This window comes from Gadus macrocephalus, chromosome 7 (assembly GCF_031168955.1).
Source record: "Gadus macrocephalus chromosome 7, ASM3116895v1".
Taxonomy (NCBI): Eukaryota; Metazoa; Chordata; class Actinopteri; order Gadiformes; family Gadidae; genus Gadus; species Gadus macrocephalus.
In genome coordinates this window covers 21,129,745-21,157,286 of record NC_082388.1, presented here as the reverse complement: position 1 = coordinate 21,157,286, position 27,542 = coordinate 21,129,745, and the positions used below count along the sequence as shown (strand labels likewise).

The 27,542-nt window shown below is 50.1% G+C and overlaps 1 protein-coding gene across 1 annotated transcript in view; it reads left to right on the top strand.

The window, feature by feature from the left end:
* Nucleotides 1-27,542, top strand: part of ncor1 (nuclear receptor corepressor 1) — a 49,218-nt gene that overhangs the window by 18,226 nt on the left and 3,450 nt on the right. Inside the window, exons 15-42 of the mRNA XM_060056491.1 lie at nucleotides 2,138-2,231; nucleotides 4,851-4,987; nucleotides 5,156-5,249; nucleotides 8,135-8,645; nucleotides 8,752-8,863; nucleotides 9,662-9,830; nucleotides 10,574-10,741; nucleotides 12,154-12,317; nucleotides 12,925-13,039; nucleotides 14,538-14,623; nucleotides 14,839-15,010; nucleotides 15,334-15,459; nucleotides 15,722-15,805; nucleotides 16,065-16,312; nucleotides 16,740-17,049; nucleotides 17,390-17,605; nucleotides 18,052-18,258; nucleotides 18,729-18,878; nucleotides 19,802-20,050; nucleotides 20,350-20,491; nucleotides 21,826-22,433; nucleotides 22,789-22,905; nucleotides 23,171-23,355; nucleotides 23,779-23,984; nucleotides 24,107-24,244; nucleotides 24,673-24,815; nucleotides 26,753-26,806; nucleotides 27,168-27,353. Coding sequence (XP_059912474.1) covers nucleotides 2,138-2,231; nucleotides 4,851-4,987; nucleotides 5,156-5,249; nucleotides 8,135-8,645; nucleotides 8,752-8,863; nucleotides 9,662-9,830; nucleotides 10,574-10,741; nucleotides 12,154-12,317; nucleotides 12,925-13,039; nucleotides 14,538-14,623; nucleotides 14,839-15,010; nucleotides 15,334-15,459; nucleotides 15,722-15,805; nucleotides 16,065-16,312; nucleotides 16,740-17,049; nucleotides 17,390-17,605; nucleotides 18,052-18,258; nucleotides 18,729-18,878; nucleotides 19,802-20,050; nucleotides 20,350-20,491; nucleotides 21,826-22,433; nucleotides 22,789-22,905; nucleotides 23,171-23,355; nucleotides 23,779-23,984; nucleotides 24,107-24,244; nucleotides 24,673-24,815; nucleotides 26,753-26,806; nucleotides 27,168-27,353 — 5,191 coding nt within the window. The remainder of the gene's footprint in view (nucleotides 1-2,137; nucleotides 2,232-4,850; nucleotides 4,988-5,155; nucleotides 5,250-8,134; nucleotides 8,646-8,751; nucleotides 8,864-9,661; nucleotides 9,831-10,573; nucleotides 10,742-12,153; nucleotides 12,318-12,924; nucleotides 13,040-14,537; nucleotides 14,624-14,838; nucleotides 15,011-15,333; nucleotides 15,460-15,721; nucleotides 15,806-16,064; nucleotides 16,313-16,739; nucleotides 17,050-17,389; nucleotides 17,606-18,051; nucleotides 18,259-18,728; nucleotides 18,879-19,801; nucleotides 20,051-20,349; nucleotides 20,492-21,825; nucleotides 22,434-22,788; nucleotides 22,906-23,170; nucleotides 23,356-23,778; nucleotides 23,985-24,106; nucleotides 24,245-24,672; nucleotides 24,816-26,752; nucleotides 26,807-27,167; nucleotides 27,354-27,542) is intronic.

The window sequence follows — 27,542 nt, the reverse complement described above, 5'->3', positions numbered from 1 at the left end:
CTGGCCTGGGCCTGGGCCTGGGCCTGGGCCTGTGTGTGTGTGTGTGTGTGTGTGTGTGTGTGTGTGTGTGTGTGTGTGTGTGTGTGTGTGTGTGTGTGTGTGTGTGTGTGTGTGTGTGTGTGTGTGTAACGGCTGTACACGCTGACTGTAGCGTTTTAAATGCAAGGAGGCCAGTGTGTCACTGGGTGGACATTCTATATTAGATTCAGTCTTTTCTCAGCTGGGATTTGTGGCACTGTCCAATATGTTGCTGTGATGCATGTCTTGTCTCGCCTTCCCCTCTTCAAGCCGAAGCTGTTATCGGGGTTCTCCCTCGTGTACGTGAGCCTTTTCACGTGTCCGTGAGTGCCAGTCAGCTCTCCCCCTTACCCCCCCCCCCCCACCCCCCCCCCCCCCCCCCCTGTGTAATTGCTCTGGTTTTGCCGGAGACGCTGGTACACTTCGGGTACACTGAGTTTGAAGTTGTCACTCTTGCAATGGTGTGGTTCGTTTCTCTGAATCGTTCTGCTGTCCGCATGGATGTGGGGGGGGGGGGGGGGTGACCGGTTAGGACAGCTGGTGGATTTACACAAGACCCCGGGCACCCTGATTAACTAAACCCTGTGTGTTCAGCCAAGCCCCCTTATCCCTGACCTCCTGGAAGCCCCTTCTGGTGCCATCAGCCACTTACCTAGGGGCATGTCACTTGCAATCTGCCTTGGAGACTGGTGTGTGTGTGTGTGTGTGTGTGTGTGTGTGGGGGGGGGGGGGGGAAATCGCACCGGCTGCTGCAATTCTAGGTGTGTGTGTGTGCAGAGGACAAGCAGGAGCTGTGCTCTGTCTGCCCGGCCATGTTGGGTCGGTGCCCGAAACACAAGCCTGCTTACTAACCAGACGGGAGCTGTTTTTACTTTCTGTTGTTGTTGTTGTTGTTGTTGTTGTTGTGTGGACCCGGGGTTGACTCATTGTAGGGTGACGTGCCTCATAGTAAGTTTAGAAGCGGTCTGCAGCACCAGTATCACTTCAAAGGTCCGCTTGGAAATAATTAGCCCTCGCCATGGCTGGACGTGGCGTGTAGGATTACCGGAACATGTGACTTCTGCTACGGTCGGGGGGGGGGGGGGGGGGGGGGGGGGGTTGGTCCGTCAAACATTTATTTGACTCGCCCGGACACTTCTGGCAAGGGGAGCCTGGGTAGGAGCAGTCAAAATAACCCCCGGAATGGATCTGCTCAGCTTTCACCATGGGAGGAGGGTGTTGAAGTCCCACCTAAATGTCATGGGTGCGCGGGAGGCTACATTCGTCATAATGTTTGCATAATCTCAATGGGTTCCATGGCAGGGAGTGGGCCATCTCCAACACAACCCCCAAACCCCACCAGACACGCTCACTACTATGCTAATCTACTCCCTGAGTTTTGCTGAGGCTAGGGTCATTGGAGCCAAGCTCATGCAAGCGGATAGAGGCATGGTGTGCGCAATGCATATGTGTGTGTGCATGCCTGCCTGCCTGTGTTTGAGTGTGTGTGTGTGTGTGTGTGTGTGTGTGTGTGTGTGTGTGTGTGTGTGTGTGTGTGTGTGTGTGTGTGTGTGTGTGTGTGTGTGTGTGTGTGTGTGTGTGTGTGTGTGTGGTAGGGCAGTGTTACAGCAGGGTGTTGGGGGTAGTGGGTCGGCGGGCCAGCAGTTCTATCTGTCTGCTTGTCTCCATCCAAGGCCATTTCCCAAAGAGGGCGGTGCTTTTCCGTCCTCCACTGTCTGGCGCTAGATCAGCTGACCAGAGCCCTCCCACAGACTGTGGATGAGAGAGAGAGAGAGAGAGAGAGAGAGAGAGAGAGAGAGAGAGAGAGAGAGAGAGAGAGAGAGAGAGAGAGAGAGAGAGAGAGAGAGAGAGAGAGAGAGAGAGAGAGAGAGAGAGAGAGAGAGAGAGAGAGAGAGAGAGAGAGAGAGAGAGAGAGAGAGAGAGACCATGTGAGCGAGCAAGGGCGCAGGTCTCGGCAGCCCCTGAATGTAAACAGATTAATAGATTAGTGGCCATGAGAACGAGACGACCGAAGAGCAGATTGGTGCTAGCTCCCTCCCTCTCTCGCTCTCTTACTCTCTCTCTGGCCCCCTTTCTCTCTACTGCTCTCTCACTCTCTTTCCCCTGTGAGTACTGATGGTGCGCTCTCTCGTCTGTCTGTGATTTAGCTGGCACCGTTGAAACTGGAGAAACTTCTCGCTGGACCGAGGAGGAGATGGAGGTCGCCAAAAAAGGTAAGTGTTGGACTTTCCGTCTCCTTTTCCCTTTTTTTCCTTCTCTTCCGATCGTCTGGCTTTTTGTCATGTCCCTTCTCCCCCTCCCACACACGCACACACACGCAGTCCCTCTCTTATACAATGTACTTAAATCAGCTGGTTCCTGACTGTTGGATACATGCGATTCAGGCAACCACATCAGAGGGGAGACTTAGGGTTGATTTGTTTAGCGTCTATGTTCTTCTCAAGCGCTCTGTTGTGGCCCGCCGTGTTGCAGAAGAGCATGACCGCCTCTAAAGATCTATTATTTACAATCGCACAGTCTTGTTGGGCGGTCAAAAAAAAAAAAAAGTCATCACTCGCTGGAGGCATTTCCTTGGATGTTCTCTCCTCCTCGCTGAACCTTTTCCTGGCTGGCGGGGACACGCTCCTGCAAATTTCCCTTGGCAAGCTGCCTCCCTGGCTCTGGAGGGGAGGCGTCCAAGCCCTCGTTGACCCCTAGTGAGAGCCGCGCTGATTAAGGTCCCCATGAGGTGCAACTGGACACGGGAAAGGTTAGCGTATGCAGCGAGACAAATGAGGATTGATTAGGACGACTCACGGCTCAAACTTTGGGATGATTTTGCTCTTCCACTTATTGAAGGGAGGCGATTGATTTTTATGGTTTTGTTCCTGGAATGGCAGAACTGAATCCGGGAAATGTCTCCCCTCTGTGTGAATGAGAAACTGAAACATTTATCAAAGTCAGTGGGGTTGTGAGTTCAAAATGATTCTCTCTGACCACTGTTGTGAATGTTTGACACTATTCATAAGAGGTTCTGTCTTGGTAACTGTATGCAATGTGGGAGATAAATTAGGTATTACTGCACAGCAAGCTTTTGACAGATGAACTGAGCTTCACTGACATTTACAAACTTTTAGTAATTTGGTGTTTGGGGTTTATTCTTCGTTTTTGACAGGTGATCTTTGTTTTAGACAGATCAAGGATAAAGATCGATTTAATGAGATGTAGTTTGGGATATGTGAGCCTTATCTGATTGTCCCGGGACAAGGGCCTTTTGAAAAGAGGATAATGTCTCCATTGTGCTATTTTTGATGTCAGCTATCGAACATAGAATCTATTGGTTTACCTGTGTTATCAAGTCCATAACCGATAGGGTCATGTGATCTGTCAGGTCAGCCAATTATTTACTTTTATTAGATTAAGTCCACCCGCCCACGAGATTTGTTATTTACTACTATTTGGTTATGCAACTGTCAGTCAACAGTCCATGAGGTGCGTTATATTTGCTACCTGCGAACCAAAATCATGATGAAACTCAAATAAAATCATTCACAGAAGTGAGGGAACTTTCCCCATAGAGTAAACGCCTTATGAAATCACCAGTCCCACAGCCATTTCCAGGGAATCGTCTAGTCTGACTTCATTGAAAAAAAGAAACGGAAAAGAAAACCTTGAGTCTTTGGTGCCAACTTTTAACCTGGCGTCAGCAGTGCACAGCCGGGGGACTCAAACTCGATCTGACCTTGCCATGGACAGCGTACCATAAAAGGCGGTTAATAGGTTGTCTACGGTTGTGTACTTCGCACGAGTAGGCGGAGTGTGTTAAGAGTCTATCAATTCTATGAACTTTATCGGTGATGGGTGGAAGGACAAACAACAAGTTTGACTAGTAGACACAAACTCATTGGCAGTTCCTTTTCAGTGATAAACGCCCCAACAATAATCAACATGGTGGTGCCTTATCTATCCTGTTTGAATGGTGACTTTTGTTCTATTGAAGGGACTGGGAAACAGGACGGGAGTCACAATGCCCCATTGCTCTGGCTACTTTGGCAGGAGCACTAATTAGGCTTTGAGCTCACCTATGTCGCGGGTACTGGGTTAAATGCCAGCCATGTCCACTCTAATAAGCAGTGCCAGGCAGGAAGGGGAAGGAAAGGGGTCAGCGGGGTTGCAGAGGTTGTGTGGGAGGTTGCCCTAGTATCGGAGGTAGTCTGGCAGTCGTTCAGTGTTAAGTGACTCCTTGGCCCGCTTTCAATCTGAACTCATTGTAAACTCAGATTCTTATGGTTTTCCTGTAGGCATCTTGAGAGGTCCCATCGTTCGGGCCAACGTTTCCTGTGGTAGAAAGTGTTTATGGAGCTCTGAATGGCGACTTGAAAATACCTCATATTTTAATCTCTTAGCTAAGTTGGGGTCCCTTTATTTGAATGCCTGCATTTTCACGATAAAGACCAAATATTGTAAAATTATTCAATGTTTGTATTTTTCGTATATTTGCGCTCACAAACATATTTGTGCTTACTTCTGTTATACGGCCCTATTACGTTGGGACGCATGCCGGCACTGGTGTTAAACCGACAATTATTGACTATATCAAATGAAATTGCTCTATTCTAAACTGTAAATGATAGCGCTGGGATTGACAGCTAGCTTTGGTTTTGAACGTTCGCCCTAGCCACCAAAACAAACTCACGTTTAATTTAAAATGCTATGTTCCGACTCCAACCTCCAACTGAGTGCAGATCTGACTGATCTGCTCCTCTTGGGACCCGACACACAAGTGTATTGCCCAACGTTTGCTGGCAGTCTGTGCCTAAGTCGCCCCGTCCTCTGGTTCTTCTCACCTCAAGGTTTGGTGGAGCACGGACGAAACTGGACGGCCATAGCCAAAATGGTGGGCACCAAAAGCGAAGCGCAGTGCAAGAACTTCTACTTCAACTACAAGCGGCGACACAACCTCGACAACCTACTCCAGCAGCATAAACAAGTATGTTACCCACGGCAACCACCACAAACACCAACCCCCCCCCCCTCCCTTCCATTGTTCGGTCAACCAGAGTGCCACCTGTGGCATTACCATAAACATGAGGGCAAAGGCATCATGGGTAATCTATGATGGGCTCGTGATAACGGCTGTGTTTCCCTCTGCCCTCAGGACACGCGGCGGGCGAGGGCGGACATGTCCCAAGGCGAAGGCCTGGCCACGGCGTCGGCCGACGATGACGAGGACAACCAGGACGACAGCGATGGTCAGAGGGGGGATGGGACGATTGCACATCTCACACACACTCTTGCGCACGCACATGCAAACATGCATACTTACAGTACATACATTAGGGCTGGTCGATTATGAAAAAAAAAAACATAATTACGATTATTTTGGTCAATATTGAAATCACGAATCGAAATTCGATTAATCGCCCAGCCATAACAAACATGCACGCCTGCATGCACGCATGCACACGCACATATGAGTCGGGCACACGCATGTACACATACAGTAGAAAAATACATACATGCAAGCATACGCGCACACATACATACAGTACATTAATGCATACACGCACACATACATACAGTACATTAATGCATACATACACGCATACATGCACGCACACGGGCACACACACTCCCTGCATGCAGTGTTTGTACGACCCCAGTGACCCCCGTGTCCCGGTCTAGGGTCGAGTCTGCAGTAAGACCATGACGCCTCATGCATGGTCTCAAGTCTCGAGCCAAAGGGCGAGTTCTTAAAATAAATAAGAACCGGAGCCTTTTTATATCCTCCTCCAGTTTTATAAGGAAGTGAAAAAAACGTTTGTGCTGTAAAGTAAAAAAAGTAAAATCATGTGCGGTGAAATCTAAAGTTATGAAGTCTTCCTAAGCGCCGGAGGGGCCCCTTGTTGCGTAACGGTCTTCTGGCTTTGAAGACTTTGAAGAAGGCTTGCTGGTTGGAATGCGGCCGTAGTCCGCCTCACTGGTACTGCAGTGCATACTCACTGTCTGGAAAGAATCTAAGTGGTTATACACACGGTCAAACTTGGTTATCTGTTTGAGCGTCCCGGATCGCTTTTTTGTTGTGGTTTTGTTGTTTTGGACACCATTTTGTTCTCATCATCAGCATATATCTGCATTCGTTCTTCTCTGGGATCTATATATTTGATTGTATATAATGCGTCGGTTCTGCTTGCTGAGACAATGTGTTAATACCTGTAGGCTATAGTGGTCGTAACTACAATTTGTAGTTTATTTTCATGGAATACAGTTTAATTTTCCAACATCCAACTAGGGCTGGGCGATTTGGCCTAAAAATAAAATCTCGATTTTTTCTAACTAAAGGACGATTTTCGATTTAAACCTCGATTTTTTTTTTCTGTATTTCTCTAAACAAATTCCATTGAAACCCATGTACGTGTGTGGCGCTTATGGGGTGTCGCACCACACTCACCAACGCAGGGGTCTACAACCCGCTGATTTAAGAGTATAACGATTATCAACAATCATGGAAAGCTGAGTAGGTTTATCAGTTTTAATAACAGTATGAACAAATAGAACTCAAAAATTACAAGTTGTCCTTTGTATATCTATAGTAGCAATAGCACATGCTAAACAAGGACAAAATCTACTCAGAATAATTGAATGAACTGTTTACATCCATGGCTAACCAGTGCATGAGAAGGAGATGACAGGAGACTAAGGTTTCACTCTTTCAATTGCTCTAATTTGAGCTCTTACTGTTATCTAACATACCATACAGTAATTTAATTGTGTAAAAGTGTGAAATTACTGCACCTTAAAAATGACCATGAATTAGCTATACTCTCATTTGCATAGTGATTAACATTATGAATTTCAATTGTGTATACCAACTGTATGTTGGCTGACATTTACCTATAACTTTTTTTCCCTCCACTCTAACCAAGGATGCCTGTTTTTAAATTCCCTAGCCCTAGAGATATAAAGTGGGATTAAAACATTGTCTTCTGTTGACTACTTATTATGTGGTTTACACATTAATATGGGAGGACTGGACACACACACACACACACGCACGCACGCACGCACGCACACACACACACGCGAGAAGGAGGGGCTCGGCCCGCCAACTAACGTGCAGAGATGCAGGGGCAGCTTCGCGCTTCGTAACAGAGACAGGGCAGAGCGCGAGCGCACAGCGGGAATTTTATGAATGGTGAATGTAGGAGATAACTTCCCCTGCTTAAAGTATTTTATTGCAGTTATACCCAACCGATATTTCCGAAAAATAAACACAGAAGTGAAAGATCTGTCACAAGACGATTGATACGTATCCGTGCACATTTTTAAGTGGGTATACGCAAATCCTGGTGCGTTCCTAGTGGGTATACGGCGTATACCTGCGTATCACGTAGACTACACCACTGCTTGTAACTAAGAGAACACACATGTGAGTTGTTGATCACAAATTATTTGTATACATAACGTCATCTTTGCAAAAGACGTTTAACTGAAAAGTGTTTCAATCGACCCGGCTCTCCCCCAAGTCTGCCGGGGGCGAGGTGAATGTGATTGCAGTAGGCTGAGTTTTGCGCGCGTTCTGGAAAGTGAGAGAGGAGGCTACTACGGAGTCTATTCAGCAAAACAAATCGGAAGAGTCTAGAACTGTTTTTAAATCGCGATTTTTCGGTTCAGCCATTTCACAAACCGTAGGAAAGAAAAAATGCAAATTAATCGATTAAACCGAAAAAATCGCCCAGCCCTACATCCAACGGGAAGTTTTCAGCACAGGTTGTGTTCTATCATGTATGTTAGCGGTATATTTGTCTATATAGATTAGCAGCTAATCTTCACGTCTACTCAGCGCAAGGTCCTGGGTCCAAACTCCAACATCCCCATTCTATTGGCTTCTACATAAATCAAATAAATATTTGGATAAAGATGTCGCTTAAATCACCAAACTTAATTTAAACCCATTGAACATCCAGTTTAGGTACACCAATTAAATGGAGAGTTAATCAATGATTCAAATCAATCTTATCCCCTAAAACCGTGTCAAGGTAGAACCAGCATGGACGATATAATCAGGGTGCTTAACATCCTTCTTGCTGGATTCCTAACCCTTCACTCATGCACTCTTCCTCCGCCTTCCCGTCAGCCGGGGACAACAGCTCGGACACCGAGAGCGCTCCCTCGCCCTCGCAGGCCGACCCCTCCAAGGCTGGCGATGGCAAGAGGGCCGACGGCGGGGCGGCCAACAGCCACCCCTCGGAGCAGGACCAGGCCCAGGGCGCGGCCCAGAGCCAGGGCGCGGCCCAGGCCGGGGGCGCGGCGGCGGGCCCGAGCTCCAAGACCCAGGAGACACCCTACGGCGAGCTGAGGGTCAAGCAGGAGAAGAGCCCCGAGGGCGACGGGGGCACCCCGGAGGAGAGGGCCAGGGCGGCCCCGTACACCGGCGTGCTGCACCCCAAGACGGAGCCCCAGGACCTGGAGCTGAGGAGCGGCGGCGGCGGCGGGGGGGAGGTCCAGGTGAAGGTGGAGCCCGAGGCCAAAGAGCGAGGGGACAAGGGCCAGCCGGACGAGCGGCAGAGGGAGCTCCCCTCGGACAACGACTCCAGCGCCACCTGCAGCGCCGACGAGGATGTGGAGGCGGAGCCCGAGAGGCAGAAGTGGGTGTTTTGGCTTTTTGGGGGTCAGGGTAGGGGGGGGGGGGTGGCGCCTCATTTGATTTTCATGGTGGTAGTCGAGCGGTGTTCTGATGGCTCTCTTTTACAGAATGTACACCTTGGACAAGCCTTCGATGCTGGGGCCCCCGGGGTCCGTGCTGGTCTCCTCCAAGCTCAACATCCAGCAGCTGCATCACCGCGCCGCAAACATACCCCCCATGGTAGGTCACCATGGCAACCTACCGCACGGCTCCCAACAGCTGCAGTGGAGCTATTTAGAGAGGCATGGGGGACAGGAAGTGGATCCAAAGTGATGCGTTCAGGGGATCGCCCCGTCGACATTTTGAACTTTTCTGTGTCAACAAACCATTTGGTATTCATTTATTTTGTATCAGGTTCACGCCACACCTGAGCTGTAAGCTGCCCATTGTTATTCCTCAGTTATATGCGGTCCTGTTCTTCCACATTTCTGTGACGTGTGATACACGCCTGGAACATATTTCTGAATGGTTTCCTTTCAATAGAAGGATCACTTATTACAGCGGCCCAGCATATTAGATCCTAACATATGTCCTGTTAATCCTGGACTAGCATTATACAAACAAAAGCATCAAGTCATGTCCTTTTGTGTGACTTTGAAACCTGGCTGGCCAATTCAGTGTAGTCTGAGAGTATTCCGTTTCTCTGCCAGCATCTCTCCTGGTGAGGTTGTGTCAGGTCCAATTTATTAGCATAGTCCTTAATCGCAGCGACAATCTCAAAGCCCTCTTAAGGGTAGGAGCGAGGGCTTGGCTCCCGCTACACGCAAGTGTATGGGTAACTGACTTCTCCCTCTCTCTCTCCTCTCCCTCTCTCTCTGTCTCCCTCTCTCTCTGTCTCCCTCTCTCTCTCTCCTCTCTCTCTCTCCCCTCTCTCTCTCTTCCCCCACCCCCTCTCTCTCTTCCCCCACCCACCCTCTCTCTCTCTCCCCCCCCCCCCCCCCCACCCTCTCTCTTTCCCCCCCTCTCCCCCCCGTGCAGGTGCAGGGTCCCTACGGGCCCGGGGCCGTGCCCGTCAGTGGCTTCACTATGTTCCAGCACCAGATCAAGGCGGTGCATGAGTCCGCCCACCAGGAGGACAAGCAGAGGCAGGACCAGGGGGAGCCCGACCGCCGGCCCCCCAGCCACCCCGCCTTCAGCACGCGAGATGGTACGGGGAAGGCACACACGCGCAGACACACACACACAGACACACACATACACACACGCGCATGCCCCACACACGCAGACACACAGTCGCACAGACACACGCATACAGACGCACACAGACACACACGCCCTGCTTTGCCCTCGTCTGGCTGTTCCTCTCCATCGGTCTCTTTGGTGTGAGGAAGGCCTCCTGTGGTCTGTGAATGACGGACTATTCTCACCAAGAATTGATTCTTTCCGTTTTTATATCCTCTCATTCGTTTGTCTGATTGGTCGTCGAACGAGGGGGAACTCTGAATGCTGCAAGTGCAGGGACAGAAACTTGGCTGACTCAGTTCGCGTTGTCGTTTTTTCAAATTGCATGCATAAGTGAGATTGGACGCTGAGTGCCACTTTGCAGACGGGTCATGTCCTTCCCAGGGGGTACTGAACGTGGCTTTAGTTATGGTTGTTAGGCCGGTGCACCCCAGTAGAAGGGGATGTTCAAAGCACCTTGCTAGGAAAGGCCTATAGCGAACCCTCTGACTGATTCATCTGCATGGTTGCCAAATGGATGACAACCATGCCCTTTGGCACAGTAGCCCGGTGAACCGTGGAGTTCAAGGGCCCTGGGTGTATTAAGTCACACACTCCTTCCTCCAGGTACGGGGGGGTGTGCTCTTCGAGGTCCCTGGCGGTCTGTTGTTGAATCCCTCCTCTCCTAATAGTTCCCTCCCTTGTGTCCTGTGTGCCTGTGACCCGCAGGTAAGCCCTACCCCTTCATGCCTTTTGATATGAAGCTGGCTCTGGAGCAGGAGGCCCAGTCAGGCCGGCCTGGCTCCCCCTACAGGCTCTGCCCCAGAGAGCTGAGCAAGGCCTCTGCCCAGTCCGACCCCAGCGCCCCCAATGTCTCCCGCTACAGTGTGCCTCCAGGTAACCTGCACACCCCCCTTCCCTCTCTTCATCCAACTCCTGCTGCCTGCCCCCCCTTTTTTTCTCTCCCATCTCTCCCATCACCAGTGGGCCCTTTCCACCATTTTGTGAGCTACTGTTGGCTAGCCACTGGGCCTTTCTTCTCCCTCACGCTGTGGGCTGTTTCTGGCTGCCGCCTGACCCTCACTTCATTGGCTCGCTGAGCGATGGTTGTTTTAGATTAGAGTTTCATCTGAGTTTTATACAGCTTTTTGCCCCTTTATACGCTAGGTTGTCATTGAGATATAACAATGTCGATGTATAATTGTCATTACTATATCTCAATAGCAGCGTAGCATCTGTCATTGGCTGCACCATTTGCATGTCTTTGATCCGATGAGATTGATTTGGAAGTGAAACGAACAGTCTTCAGGGCCGTTACGATAGCTCGTGGTTCAGTGTTGAGGGAAAGGCCTTTCTTTTTTATTTTGAGTCGTCACCGGTCATTCCCCTCCTTTCACTCCTCTCGCTTCAGCACATCTCAACCGACCTACCAAGTTTCCAGTCGCTTTCGTCAACAATGAGCTGGCAGAATGAATATTAATGTCATCGCCCCTACCCCCCCGCCGTATGCCTCCCAGCTGCAGGGTCGCTCGTGTGTCGCTCGCGTCATAGAGTGGTTTGTTGTGTTTCCCCCGCTTGGGGTTGGCAGAGTGCTGACGTCCGCGACCACTGGAAGAACTCTTAATAACACGGCGGCCATTTGCATTTTTGATATTGTTAAGTGCTGGGGCATGACACACTGTGTGTGTGTGTGTGTGTGTGTGTGTGTGTGTGTGTGTGTGTGTGTGTGTGTGTGTGTGTGTGTGTGTGTGTGTGTGTGTGTGTGTGTGTGTGTGTGTGTGTGTGTGTGTGTGTGTGTGTGTGTGTGTGTGTGTGTTGTTAATCCATTTAGTTGGCCATCTCCCCACAGTCTGCTTGCGTCCCCAGCGCAGAGCCTCCATTTTATGACCTCAGATCCACTATGCCTGTAACAGCCCGTTATGGTGGAACTTAATATTTTATTGTTGCTATTTAAACCCTTACCAAGCTCTTTGTGGAACCATATACTGTCCGCTGGGTCAGTGTGTGTTTAATGGGGAAGGCGGCTATTTTTGTGTTTTAATTAATGGTTGTGTGTGTGTGTGTGTGTGTGCACGCTGGAATCAAACTTGAATACAATCAATTGCATTCACTTTACGTAATCCATGGTAGCATTTTCATCTCTTTCATTGCTCTCTCTCTCTCTCTCTCTCTCTCTCTCTCTCTCTCTCTCTCTCTCTCTCTCTCTCTCTCTCTCTCTCTCTCTCTCTCTCTCTCTCTCTCTCTCTCTCTCTCTCTCTCTCTCTCTCTCTCTTTTCCCCCCCCCCCCCCCCCCCCCTGTGTCGCTCTAGTCCTGCACCCGACGCCCAGCCAGTCGGCCCAGGACATGCCGGAGGCCGTGCGGGTGTCGTTCAGGCACAGCCGGCCCCCAAACATTCCAGCTCCGCCGCCCCTCATTCCCACCTCCAAGCACACGGACAAGCCCTCCTTCATCCAGGGCGGCTCCATCTCCCAGGTAAGCTCCCCCCGCAGCAGCTTAACCAACCGCCCTTAGACTTGATTTGAACCGGCTTTTAAATGGATGTGGGTGATCCTCTCTGTTGGACGCACACACACCACTACAACCGTATCAAACCGCCGGCATAATCCTCCAGCAAAGTCATTATTACTTTATAAACAAAGCAGAGTGTATTGTGTGTAAAGAGCCTTTTTTAAAACCGAGACAGAAACGGTTAGAGGCCTACTAGGTTATAGGCCTACTAGGTTATAGGCCTACTAGGTTATAGGCCTACTAGGTTATAGGCCTACTAGGTTATAGGCCTACTAGGTTATAGGCCTACTAGGTTATAGGCCTACTAGGTTATAGGCCTACTAGGTTATAGGCCTACTAGGTTATAGGCCTACTAGGTTATAGGCCTACTAGGTTATAGGCCTACTAGGTTATAGGCCTACTAGGTTAACAGTATAGATTACAATCCGGGACATGTATACTAACTACGACATGAATCCCTGTCCGACCCTCAAAGCGAAACCGTTTCACTAAGAGCACCAGCTCTGTTCAGCCTCAGCTTGACCTGGCCCTGGTGCGCCGCTGACCTGCTCTCTTATTCCCGCTCCTCCAGGGGACTCCCGGCACGTACCTCCCCTCACACGCCCTCTACGGGCCAGAGGGCACCAAGAGCTCCGTGGGCTCCATATCGCTGGGCCTGCCCCGACAGCAGGACCACAACAAGCCTGGTAGGACGCCGCTGCTTTCACCGCGGGTCGGCTAGGGGATTGGCCTTTACAAAGCCATTTCAAAAGTAGACCCTCTGGAGACCAGCAGGTTGCTAGGTTGATCTATTATTCGTATTGCCGGGTAGAGGCTGCCATTTGATATGCATGTCTGTCTGGGTAAAGCAGGACTCTGTTTCCTTAATCTGTCTATGAGTGTCCCTCCTCATTCCAGGTTGACGCAGAAGCAAATTTCCATTGAATTACCACCATTTCAACAGGATGGATATTTGATCCTTTCCTCATATTTAACAGACAGCGTGATCCCTAATTAGATCAAGTTCAAGAGTTAAGTACAGTGTGCCTAGTCTACAGCATTCTGTGCTGCCATTGCGGCATAAAGCCGCCAACATTTTATCGACATTCTTGCTGAATTTGGGTTCCTGTATTTTTCCACCCTATATTTATGTTCTAGATGTGGATCTCAGGGTCGCGTTCCCCCAATAAATGGTTCATGTAAAAAAACCTACATACTGTAATGGGGCTCTTTGCCTTCCATGCATGATGATCAGGTTGGAGATTGGAGGTAGCATAATGTCCCTCGTAAACATTCTGTTCTGCAAACCGCCCATTTACCTCGAGATGTCATTTCCTATGCTGCTGTACAGAAAATGCCACACACTTTACCTCAAAGTTTTTCCGTGCAGCAGCATATCTTGAGATTGGATTGAGTTTGTGTGCCTGTTTTGATTGTGGTGGTTAAGGAATTGGACCCCCCACCCCCCTTGTATTCTCTTGGGCCCAGGCGTCCCTCAATAAAAGCCTGGGGGCAACTCTAATTAGTGCTGTCCTGAGAACCCACTTCCTGGAGTTGTTTTGGTAGTTGCGGCGGTTTTGTTGTCGCTCTCCTGTTCCGACGAATGGCTCCATTCACACCGGATAAACAACACTGACAAGCCTGCGCGGTGGTGCTATTCACTCCATGTGTTCACCCCCCGACCCCTCTCTGACTCTGACTTGTGTCTTCCGCGTTGAGTTTCTCCCATTCACACTACTACTGGTTAACTGTACAAAAACCCTGCCAAGGCTAAACCTGCAATGCGTCAAAATACGTTGTTTTTTTAGTTTCTTAAGCACTAACCATTGAGTCTACCACTGTGAGCCTCTATACTCAGACAGACTATGATGCTCTCTGCTGATACAGAAGGGGTTTAATGTACTACAGAGTCAAGTTCAAAAACCTTTAATCCCTTTGCTGTGTGGACCGGATGCATCTCCACAAAAGACCTTTCCGTAGTCTCTCTCTCCCTCTCTCAGGGGATCTTAACAACAACAAACCGAATCGACAGACGAGGCTAAAAGGTTGTGAGCGTGGTTGAACCTCCAGCTGCAAGTCTGCCATTGATGTTGCTAGACGATGGAGTTTCAAATGGTTCCTCTTTGCTAGCCGCTCTCTCGACACAGGATCGCGTTCCCTTGGTATTTGTGTTAATCTCAACTCTCCCCCATCTCCTCCTCCCAGGCTCCATGCAATCCGTCCAGGATGGGAGAGGCAACCCAGGCAAGATGGGCGAGGGCCTGGCCTATGGGCGCGGATCGATTACCCAGGTAGAACTAATCCATCAGATCATTTGCACTCGTATGTAAAATATAGATTAAATATCATCATAGCCTATGATCAGATCTTTTATTATTTTATTAATCATACCCAGATATATAAGGGCGGCAACACATGATTTATTTCATAGTCTAGGATTAAGCATTTAGTTTAAACAAGTTCATCACTTCACAGTTCTTACACTTCCTGTCTGTGTGCGGTCCAGGGTACTCCTGCCATGCCCCAGTCCAGCATCGCTGCTGACCTGCTGAAGGGCACCATCACCAAGCTGGCCACCGAGGACATGAGCAGCCCGGACAAGAGCGGCCGGGGGGAGCAGATGCCCAAAGGTCACGTCATCTACGAGGGCAAGAGCGGCCACATCGTCTCCTACGACGGTAAGACCTCCTGTGGCTATCGCCAATGCTACCCTTCTCATTCAGCCATTTCGCTTTGCTACGGCAAAGCAACGTTTCAACTATTTGCGTCACACTTTAAACTAGTTAAGTCTTTCTTTTGAGGCCAGTCAATGTTGTTTGCTAGTTAGCGGTAACTTGGTTGATCATCCAGAGCCGTATACTACTAAGAGTCGATTGAATGCTGCAGTCGTTTATGGCGACGTCAGTCATTTTAAATAGCAGGGGTGCAATTCTTATCCTTCCCTTATGGGAGACCCTGCTCCTCATAGCTGAACCTAACCTCTTCCCGGGCCTCCCCACAGCCATCAAGAACCCCAGGGAAGCCACCCGCAGCCCCAGGGCCGGCCACGACCTGAAGCGCTCCTGTGACATGATGGAGGGCCCCACGGGCAGAGGTCTCCCCGGCCGCGACGGAGCTCCGTTTGAAGGTAGTCTGATTGTATTGAAATATCTATCGGATTAAATTTATTCCATCATTAAATCAATATTTTATGATGTTGAGATGTGGTGGTTTTTTTATTTCGGTTTTTGTTTATAATTGCATTTACGTAATTGCTGATTCAATGTACACACGGAGAGGCGTTGTTCTAACTTTTATTGTTATTTTATTATAAAGAAATGCATCCACACCGAGATGTTTCTTCATGTTATCCATGAGACTATCTGAAAGTACGTTGTTGTTTTGTTCAGGATTGATGGGCCGAGCGTTGCCTAGAGAGGGTCTCCATGGAGATTCTAAAGAGAGGCCTTTCATCACTGGATCCATTATGCAAGGTAGACTCTCCTCTTGAAGCCTTAGTAGCTCATAAATAGATTCAATGGACACATTATTTTAATTGACAGGGGATATTTTAAGAACCACCTATAATTATTTCCCAGTGCTTGCGCCATCTTTGATGGAACAACTTATTTGATCATGTGATTTTCCTTTCGGCTTGACTTGGAGCCGTACGACGTCATCGCACAAATTGACAAAGACGACACCACACATTGCTGCGGCTCATCCAAATGTGTTTGTCTCTCTCCCTTCCAGGCACCCCCAGGACGTCGGCCGAGGCCTACGACGACAGCCCCAAATACAAGCAGATCAAGAGGGAGAGCCCGCCCATCCGCTCCTTCGACGGGGGCATCGGCAAGGGCAAGCCGTACGACGCGGTCAACACCATTCAGGAGCTGGGCCGCTCCATCCACGAGATCCCCCGCCAAGACCAGTCCGGCGGGGACAGCCGGAAGACCCCCGACATGGCGGACCGGAGGGTTTTGGAGGGACCCATGTCCCAGGTATGACCACGGCTCCATCGACCTGTCTCGCTGTGAACTTAAATTTTTGTGCATCTGCTTCCACACAAATCGTATTTACCCGATCAACATCTGCATTATCAATGTCCCGGTGAACATAATGACATTGCTCAACTACACACTAGATTAATATTAGTTTGCTTGTTGGCTGTGAATCGTTCGGGCAGGCAGTTTGAATATAAAGTGGATAAAAATAAATAAATATAAAATGTAACTGACTATCGATAGCTTACATCAGCAATTTCCCGCAACTCCATATGCGAATCCGGGGACCCAAAGCGGGGTCCCGAACCATAGGTTGTCAACCACTGCTCTATACTATCCTTACCCGCCCACTACATTATCCGCTACATCCCCATTTTATTTGACATATCCTTTGTTGATCCAGTGGATTTTCCCCTTTGCACAGATCCATTCTGTGAACCAGCCCGCCATCAAGCACAACGTCAAGTCCCTGATCACCAGTCCAGGCAAGATGCCCCACGGTCTGCCCCAGCTGGAGGCCATGGAACGGGCCAAGTACGAGGAGAGCAAGGGCGGGCCGGACCGCGTGCGCCAGTCCGTGGTCAACTCCACCGGCGTGCTGCGCTCCACCCACCAGGAGGCCAACAGGACCCAGCTCAGCCCCGGCATGTACGAGGACGCCAACGCCCGCAGGACCCCCGTCAACTACAGCACCAACTCACGGTCGTCGCCCATGCTCGGACGCGCCCCAGACGGTAGGGTCGTTATCCCGGTGTACCCAGTGTGCAACGCTCTGGTGACCGCTGGAACATGGAGGTTCAGACCTAGAACCGTTCCGGCAGTTGCCAAGCAACCCCCGATACCAGACTATGAAAATCGTTCTGCTTATTTTTTGAGACCCAAGAGTGCTACAATTATTAAGTGATTTTATATCTGACGTCCCTGCATTTTAACCAGGCTTAAAATACTGGGATGTGTGAGAGGACGATGCACGATGCTTGGGATTTGTTTATTTTTCGCAACCCTGGTGCTGCTTGTATTAAACACGCATGACATCCAAACCTGAGTCTTCCCTTCTCTCCTCTCTTAACAAAGGAGGCATCAGCTCCGGGAAGGCCGTGTCCCACGAGAGGAAGAGTGTCATGACCCCCACGCCGAGGGACAACGTGCCGGCCAAGTCCCCCGTGTCCGAGCCGGTGGCCTCCCACAGCCCCTTCGACCCCCACCTCCGCCCCATGGTCCCCGGGGAGGTGTACCACCTGCCCCCGCACCTGGACCCCGCCATGGCCTTCCAGCGAGTCCTGGACCCCGGTACGACGGCTGCTGCTCCTCTAGAGTGTCCCCCTCGTAGCCCTAGTCACTCTGTGGTGACCCACCTTAACGGGGCTATGTTGAGCTGTAGTTTGCATGTACACCCAGGAGGGATTCTGTCTAACAGCCAATTATTTATGTGCTCCGTTAACCGGACTGTAGACATCTCATGGAGACACGGGGCCAATTTAGATTTTATTGGCTATACCGTACGATATATTAAATAATCTGGATATTCTTATAATTAATATAGTATTAATTGAGGTGGCAGTCGGCTGGATACATACATATATGTTTACATGCCCCCCTACCATTAAAACAAATTAGTTCTTTATTTTCACATTAGTCAATATTAGGTTTGCCGGTGGCAGATAACTTGGTTGAACATCCTGCACCGGTTACTCATATGAACCCCCCCCTCCCATTCTGTCCTCGTCCCACGGCAGGCGCGTACATCTTCCCCCGGCAGCCGACGCCAGCGGGCTACCCCAACACCTACCAGCTGTACACCATGGAGACCACGCGGCAGACCATCCTCAACGACTACATCACCTCCCAGCAGATGCAGGTCATCCCGCGGCCGGACCTGGCCCGGGGCCTGTCGCCGCGGGAACAGCAGTCCATCGCCATCCAGTATCCGGCCGGGGCTCGAGGTACGCAACCGCGCCGGGGGGACGTGCTGTAGGGCGCAGGCCTGCTTCCCTACAGCGCGCGTGTGTGTGTGTGTGTGTGTGTGTGTGTGTGTGTGTGTGCGTGTGTGTGCCTTTTTACTGGCTATCCTTTTCCAGACGCCCAGAAGCAAATGACCTCGACAAAATTAGCAGTTTTTTTTTTTTTTTAATCACTGAGGAGGGCTACCACTGATTGGGCCGTACTCCTCAATGATCGGGTTATGGGTCGTACAAATTGGTATTGCGGGGCCTCAGCTCCATGCAGCTGCCCCCCCACATTGGCCCCCAGCCTCTCTAATCACGCCCCTGGGGCCTCATACACTGATCTGTAAATCTATAACTGACGTGGCGGGCGATGGGTCCCAGCTGATGGCGGGGCCCATGGTGTCCGGTAGATTGATGGAATTGGTTCTTGTTGTTCACCGCTGGCCCTTTGCTTCTGTCTGTAAAAGGGATAATTGATCTAGCCCAGATGCCTCCAACTATCCTGTTACCTCACCCTGGGGCAACAGGTTCCCCCACTATGGAGCGAATCGCCTACCTCCCCGGAGCTCAGCCCCCTTTCCCTCCTAGGCCCTTCAACCAAGCCTCCATATCGCCAGGTGAGGACCACACCCCCTGACTGTCCCCCCTCTCTTAACCCCCCCCCCCCTCCTACTCCTCTCCGTCCCCTTTTACTTTGCCTTTCCAGTTGACCTCTCCACCAGGTCCAAGTGATGGTGGTCTTGGTGTTGGCGACTCGCATACGACCACTTTAAGGGCACTTGACCACCCCCTGGTGGAATTTCTTTTGTGGTACAGTCCTGTCCATCTGCAGACGGACCAGTCCAACCCATCTCCACTTAAGGGGGGATTGGCATGTGCTTGAGCACAGCAAAGAAGTAACACTTGAAGTACTTCAGACTTAAACTAAATGAATATTGCTAGGCTGCCTGTTTCAAAGCATGGTTTCATGATGCAAAGATTATAGTTGGAGCCAATTATTAAGTTAATTATTGGTATCAGGCCAATAGCCAGAATGGCCAATTTCCCTAATGTATATGTTAAATACAAGCAGAATATTTTGTAAGAATAAATTATATTTTATAATAACGTATTATTTGTCGACTCCCAATGGTAATATATCTTGATATTTGAGCCTTCACCAAGCTTTACTTGTGTATATATTCATATAGAAACGTATGCTTCAGTAACTGGCAGCCTGGTTCAGTCCTTGCAGAAGTGGCCGATAACAGTAATGGTCCAACCTGAGTTTATTGCCCTAGTAAAACCGCCATGGCATCCAGTCCCACGTCACCTCCAAGAAGGTTTCCTGGCACGGCATTCCGAGCCCCGCCCTGGTTCCCTCTTTCCACCGCCTGTGGACCCAAACTTTATGCAGTGTGTGTGTGTGTGTGTGTGTGTGTGTGTGTGTGTGTGTGTGTGTGTGTGTGTGTGTGTGTGTGTGTGTGTGTGTGTGTGTGTGTGTGTGTGTGTGTGTGTGTGTGTGTGTGTGTGTGTGTGTGTGTTGTCCTTGGGTTTTCAGGCCACCTAGCCGCAGCAGCCAACGCCGCCGGCATGGAGCGAGAGAGGGAAAGGGAGCGGGAGAGAGACCGGGAACACCGAGACCGAGAGCAGCGGGACAGAGAGCAGCGGGACCGCGAGCACCGGGACCGCGAGCACCGGGACCGCGAGCACCGGGACCGCGAGCAGCGGGAGCGGGAGCACCGGGAGCGAGAGATGAGGGAGCGCGAGCATCTGGCCGCCGCGGGCGCCAGCGCGTACATCCGCAGTGGTGAGCACAGAGTCACGGCTCTTTATAGTCCTTCTTCATTGATTGTATTTTTACCTTCACCTTTATGTCCGAAAGGTGAACGTAATAAACGTTTACACTTTGTGGGCAATAAAGTATATCTATATTGTCCATCTATCTAGCCTACTTGTCAAGTATGTTTTAGATTAATAGACGGACCGTCTAATGCCCTAGGAATGAAGCTAGGACATCAACGGATGCGGGGTAGATCAATATCGTCCAATAGTCTGTCCCTTGTGATTAATCCAAGCGCGTGTGTGTTTGTGTGCGTGTCCCTCCAGGTTCAGAGCAGCCGGGCCGGCCGGTCAGCCGTGGTTACCTGCGCTCCCCGTCCCCCTCTGTGCGGACCCCTGAAGGCGTGGTCCAGCAGAGGCCCAGCATCTTCCAGGGGACCAACAGCAAGAGCGTCATCACTTCTCTCATGTAGGCACACCTTCAGTAGCTGCTCTCTGAGTAGCTCACAAGCACACACAGGAAGACCTCCGGCCCCTTCCAGGCTTTCATTGTGGCTCTATTGTGAATCTCGCTTCCTCTTATTTTTCTTTCTTTGCCTTTGTCTCTCTTTGTCTTTATACGCTCGGTCTTTCTGTCTTTCTCTGTTTCTCTCTTTATCATTTATTTCTCTCTCTCTCTCTCTCTTACTCTCCTTTAATCTTTCGCATATTCTGTCTCTCGTTGGGCTCTCTCTCTCTAATCTCTCTTGGTCTTGGTCTCTCTCTCTAATCTCTCTTTGTCTCAGTGTCGTTCTCTCTCCCCTCTCTGGGTTTCTCTAATCTCTCTGGGTCTCGCTCTCTCTCTCTAATCTCTCTGGGTCTCGCTCTCTCTCTCTCTTATCTCTGGGTCTCTCTCTCTCTGTAATCTCTCTGGGTCTTGCTCTCTCTAATCTCTTTGTCTCGGTGTCGTTCTCTCTCCCCTCTCTGGGTTTCTCTAATCTCTCTGGGTCTCGCTCTCTCTCTCTCTAATCTCTCTGGGTCTCGCTCTCTCTCTCTCTAATCTCTCTGGGTCTTGCTCTCTCTCTCTAATCTCTCTGGGTCTCTCTCTCTCTAATCTCTCTGGGTCTTGCTCTCTCTCTCTAATCTCACTGGGTCTCTCTCTCTCTAATCTCTCTGGGTCTTGCTCTCTCTCTCTAATCTCTCTGGGTCTCGCTCTCTCTCTCTAATCTCTCTGGGTCTCTCTCTCTCTCTCTAATCTCTCTTGGTCTCTCTCTCTGGGTCTCTCTCTAATCTCTCTGGGTCTTGCTCTCTCTCTCTAATCTCTCTGGGCCCTCTCTCTCTCTAATCTCTCTGGTCTCGCTCTCTCTCTAATCTCACTGGGTCTCGCTCTCTCATCTCTCTGGGTCTCGCTCTCTCTCTCTAATCTCTCTGGGTCTCTCTCTCTCTCTCTAATCTCTCTGGGCCCTCTCTCTCTCTCTCTCTCTCTCTGGGTCTCTCTCTCTAATCTCACTGGGTCTCTCTCTAATCTCTCTGGGTCTCTCTCTCTCTCTAATCTCTCTGGGTCTCTCTCTCTCTAATCTCTCTGGGTCTTGCTCTCTCTCTCTAATCTCTGGGCCCTCTCTCTCTCTCTAATCTCTCTGGGTCTCTCTCTCTAATCTCACTGGGTCTCTCTCTCTCTAATCTCTCTGGACCCTCTCTCTCTCTCTAATCTCTCTGGACCCTCTCTCTCTCTCTAATCTCTCTGGGTCTCGCTCTCTCTCTCTCTAATCTCACTGGGTCTCTCTCCCTCTAATCTCTGGGTCTCGGTGTCGTTCGCCCTCACAGACCCCAGTCCTCTGCCTCGGCGGCGGCGGCGGCGCAGGCGGGCTCCCGCTACAGCACGGCGGCGGACGCCCTGGCCGCCCTGGTGGACGCGGCCGCCTCGGCCCCTCAGATGGACGTGGCCAAGGCCAAGGAGAGCGGCAAGCAGCAGCAGGACCACCGCGACGACGACATGGCCGCACGGAGGGCCGCCACTCTCGCCGAGCACCAACAGCTCCAGCAGCACCAGCAGCACCAACAACAACAACAGCAGCAACAACAACAACAGCAGCAGCAGCAGCAGCAGCAGCAGCAGCAGCAGCAGCAGCAGCACCTCCACCAACAACAACAACAAGCCCTGCACCACCAGCAGCAGCTGCAGCAGCAGCACCACCACCAACAGCAGCTGCAGCAGCAGCACCAGCAGCAGGAGGCGGAGCGGCACGCCATGCAGGCCCAGTACGGCTCCAAGGACAAGGGCACCAAGGCCCGCATCGAGGAGGAGCTGCGCACCCACGGCAAGACCACCATCTCGGCCGCCAACTTCATCGACGTCATCATCACGCGGCAGATCGCCTCGGACAAGGACTCCCGCGAGAGGGGCTCCCAAAGCTCAGACTCCTCCAGCAGCCGTAAGTTCCTCTCTCTCTCTCTGTGTGTGTGTGTGTGTGTGTGTTTGTGTGTGGGGGGGGGGGGGGGGGGAAGGAAGCTGGGAGACAGTGGAGCCATTTGCAATCACATGACGACCCCCCCTGAAGTAACACTGGAAAATATTTTCGACAAAGCAACAGCACGTAATCCTATCTCCGAGATGATCCCTTTCTTTGTTTGTACTGAGTATAAAGTTCCCCAATGCAGCAACCAAAAATGTGGATTGTCTAAGCCAAACTGATGACAATAGAGATCAACAGTGTTACGGAGCTCGGTACAGTACTATCGGTTTCCATGCATCACAGGCTAACCTTTTTATCTCTTTTTATTATGCAGTGGCATCCAACCGCTATGACAACCCCAGCGGAGGCACCATCGAGGTCATCAGCCCCGCCAGCTCCCCGGTGCAGCCGCAGCAAGACAAGCCCGAGGAGAGGCAGCCGCAGCCACCCGGTGAGGACCGACGAATGCGTCAAATATCGAACCGTGTTGTCAATTTGATCAGAAAACTGATTCAGCTCTTAAGTCGTGTCAAAACTTAGCCTTAAGCAGAGATGGGCTTCACTCTAAATCCGTCCACAAACTAAGCCGTCAAGAGAACAGCAAGTCACCCTTCTTCCATGTTAGCCCCGTCACCAGGCCCAAGTGCCAGAGGCGTTTCCTGTCTCCTTAACCCCTTCTCTCTCCGCCCCCTCCCGCCCTCCGCCTCGCCCTCCAGCCCACCAGCGCTCCATGTCTGGGCTAGCCCCCGCGGCGGGCATGCGGCCCTTCGACATGAGCCGCTACCGACAGCAGGGGGAGCCCCCCCACGCGGCGCCCCAGCAGCCACCCCCCTCCCAGGGCGACGGCTACGCTCAGGTCCCAAAGACCCACCGCGTCATGACCCTGGCGGACCACATCTCGGTAAGACGCGCCCGGGGATTGGGGTTGTGCCGGTGCGGTGGTCTCGTACCACTGGGGTTTCCTGCTGTGATCACCTTCGCCCATTGACAAATATGCTAGAAAAGTAGTGTAGTAAAATAAAGCAATGCGTTGTCATTGGCTTGTCAACAATTGAGATCGCTATCCATCTATCTCTGTATATTCTTGACAGATGCAAAGTTGCTAATGATCAATTTACAAATTAACAGACAAGGCATGCATACAGTTTGATAGATAGGTAGATTTGTGTGTGTATATATATATATATATATATATATATATTTATGTAGACATAAAAAGATAATATGAAGTTGTTTTGTAGCCATCCAGTTTGAAAAGCACTCTTTTATTGCATCTATTGCTCTTAATTTAATTTCCATATTTGTTCACATATTGTTCCCACAGCACATCATCACCCAGGACTTTGCCCGGAACCAGGACCCTCCGGCCTCCTCTGCCTCCAGCACATTCCAGAGCTCGGCGCCCCTGGTGTCCACCTCCAGCCGGGTCAAAGCCCCCAGCCGCTACAGTCCAGAGAACCAGGCCCCCCACCACCAGAGGCCCTCCAACAGGGTGTCCCCGGAAAACGCTCCCGACAAGCCCAGAGCCAGGTACCCCCCCCCCCCCCCCTCGGCCAGCCTGTTGGAGCGAACACCGGAACCCCTCGTTGTCTTTGTGTCCCGGCTGGTGCATTGATCCAACTCGCTGTGTTTTGCTCTGCTCTCCCTGCCAGACCCGGGAAGTCTCCGGAGCGCGGCCGGCAGATGGAGAACTATGAGCCCATCTCCCCGCCTCAGAGCTACCAGGACAAGCAGGAGGCGGCTGGCCCTCCGGCCCCCCAGAGGAGGCAGAACGACAACCCGGAGATCAGGTAGGGAGGATTCAGGGGACCAAGAGCGGGCTCGTAGTGAAAGAGACTAGGATGAAACCCTAGCGATGAAATTAATCAATTGATCCGCGGTCTGCTGTTGGTAAGAAATCTTAACAGTATAAAGGATAGATCCCTCAAGGACAGATCCCATGAAAATATATTTATAAATAACAACTCACACTTTTAGGTTTAACTACAAATGTGAATTTAAACTCTTAAATTGTTATAGGCTGCACCACTCACTCACTCACTCACTCACTCACTCACTCACTCACTCACTCACTCACTCACTCACTCACTCACTCACTCACTCACTCACTCACTCACTCACTCACTCACTCACTCACTCACTCACTCACTCACTCATCATCGACTCCCATGTACACCCATTCATCATTGACACCTCGGTGCCTTCCCTCTGGTTCCAGGAGTGACTCCCGCTCTCCGGGGAACATGTCCTACTTGCCCTCCTTCTTCACCAAGCTGGAGAACACCTCTCCCATGGTGAAGTCCAAGAAGCAAGAGATCTTCCGTAAATTGAACTCCTCTGGTGTCGGGGACTCTGATGTTGGTAAGTGTGCCTTCTTTTTGTTTCGCATTACATCATGCACGCACACCAGGGATGGAAATGAACACCCGCCACACGCCATTTGCGGTTGGATTTGTATGGTTTGAATTGTGTCACTTCACCCGCCACTGTGTCGGGTAATACTTTCCAGTCAGGTCCGATCCAATTTGCATATTCAATACATTCGTATTGAATTGCACAGTTCCACAACCATTACTGTGAACATCCGGCCCCCTTCTTCTTCTACGCCTCTCCTGCTGAACTGCGACTGTCAACATCCGGGATAATATACCGGTAACTAACAGCTCTCAAGTCTCACGCATTCGGCGTGGGACACACGCAATTCGGAAGAAGACGATGGGTGTGTCGCATCGAAAAGATCTGTGTGGGGGTGGGGGAATCTAGAGCGGCATGGAAGCGCGCAATAATTTGCAGTGTCAGAATTCTGAGAATTTAGTCAGCATTTCAGATTTCTCAGAATTCTCTGCCAATTAAAGCACTACTACTAGCGAACAACTTTCAGCTTGACTGGAGAGAACTTCCTTAAATGAACCTTTAATGCTAGATTTGCATGAACGCTATTGTGTGAATTAGTTTGGTTCTCTTTCATGGAAGCCGGAAGTGGGAGATTCCTGGGGCTTGCCCCATGAATTCAACCCATGCACAGTGCACACGATCACACGCCACACATAGTATTTCTCATGCAGAGAAATTACCAGGATAGCGCCCACCAATTTGGCCGCTATTTAACAGTGTTACGTGTTAGGTAGTGTTAGGTAGGAATCAAATGTGTTTCCCGTACGTAGGGTAGGCCTAACCATATGTCCTCTTTTGCCCGGACATGCCCCCTTTTTGAGACACTTTTAAAAAATGTTTTGCGGAATTTCAAAATTGTCCGGGATTTTATTAAAGCCTCATACATGTTCACATTGAATTTTCGTTGCATTTCTCTGGGTCGTTCACAAACTAGTTAGGCTACGCCCTCCCCTACTCAGTTCTGTTCGCTTTTCATTGGTGGAAGTGAGTAGGGGGAGTGGTTAAGTAGAGCCTTCAGATTGGACGGTTTGACTACTCAGTTACCGTCGTGTTTTGTATTTATTTTTTTACCATTATTGGTTTTATAGGGACAAACATTAACACATTTCTCCTACAGGGGATTGATAAAGTTCTATCTAGACTATTGAACAGAAAGAAACACTTGTTCATACTTTACACACTTTACCACAGCATTGGCCTACTGAATGCCACAGATATATTTTCAGCATTGGACTGAATGCCACATAAATATATAATTATGCTTTTGCACGTTTGCAACGGGTTAGGTAGTGAGGCAGTGTTTTTTCTGAATATTAATGTTAAGGGCCAATAATGCTTACTATCATACGTTAGTTACCATGTCTGCGACAAATTTGTATGCAGTCACATGTAAATATAAAAAACCAAATTGACTTATGATGCTGTAGCCATGCATGTTGTTTTATTGTTAATATGTCAATTTGTTTTTTATTAAATACTTTGTATAGATGAATTATCCCCAAACTTGTCATCGTAACACCTTTGAAATAAACATGACTTAACATGGCAGATACCTGTGTACTGTTTATCGGTAAGAGTAACGTTTTCAACTCAGTTCCTTGGTAGAACCTACTTACAGTAAAAATCACTTCTGATGGAATAAAAGATGGCATGAAAAACACTTTTCTTATCTATTGATACTATTATATTGTTCAAAATGTCTGCATTTATTAAAAAAATATATAGCGTATAAAAAGTGGCTGGTAGATTTTTAAATCTACCTGCCACAGTGGCTGGTGGGCAAAAAAGTTAATTTCCATCTCTGACGCACACACATACACGTACGTACCTTTACGCATTTACTCATACAAAATCGTGATTTATTGATCCGTCTTTATCAATCCTTCATACAATTTGTCTTACAGGAAACGCACAGCCAGGCACCGAGATCTTCAACCTGCCTGCGGTAACCAGCTCAGGTAAATAACGGGAATCTGTAGGCGTGTCATCGGCTAGTAATGGTGAACACAAAGTCGACCAGCACTTGTGAACAGTGACAAAGTGTCTGTAAAGGTTTCAAATCAACACCACCTAGACTGTCCACTGTAGAAATACAGTTGTTAGAATCAGCATCGTCCATTCGCGCAATTCGCTTCGTCTTTGGTAGAGTAAACCTTTTTCTGGTTTCCGGGTCCCGAGCTCTGTGCCGTCTCCCCCCCCCCCCCGTAGTTCTGATTAACCTAGTAGGACGGCTAGAGATTAGGAACACCTGAACCACTAGAGGAGCTGGCTTGCCTCATGCTCTCTCTCTCTCTCTGTGGCTACCCTGGTGCCCTGCAGGCAGCATCAACGCCCGGAACCACTCGTTCAGCGACCCGGCTAACAACCTGGGTCTGGAGGACATCATCCGCAAGGCCCTGATGGGCAACCTGGAGGACCGGCCGGACCAGGACCACCAGGGGGGGCCCGGCTCACAGCCGGCCAACAGCGAGGGCCGCCAGGATGCTAATCGCTCACCTAGCATAGGTGAGGGGGGCAACGCCTATCTCTCTCTGACGCAAACTCACACAGGCTCCCGGAGCACACACCAGCCAAAGCTGGATAGATTCACACATTTGGCAGTAAAATAATTCTGGATCCTGTATTAATAATATTAATCGCATGGCTGGGAGATGCTCCCATATTGGCAGGTCAAAAGATACAATCTGACACACA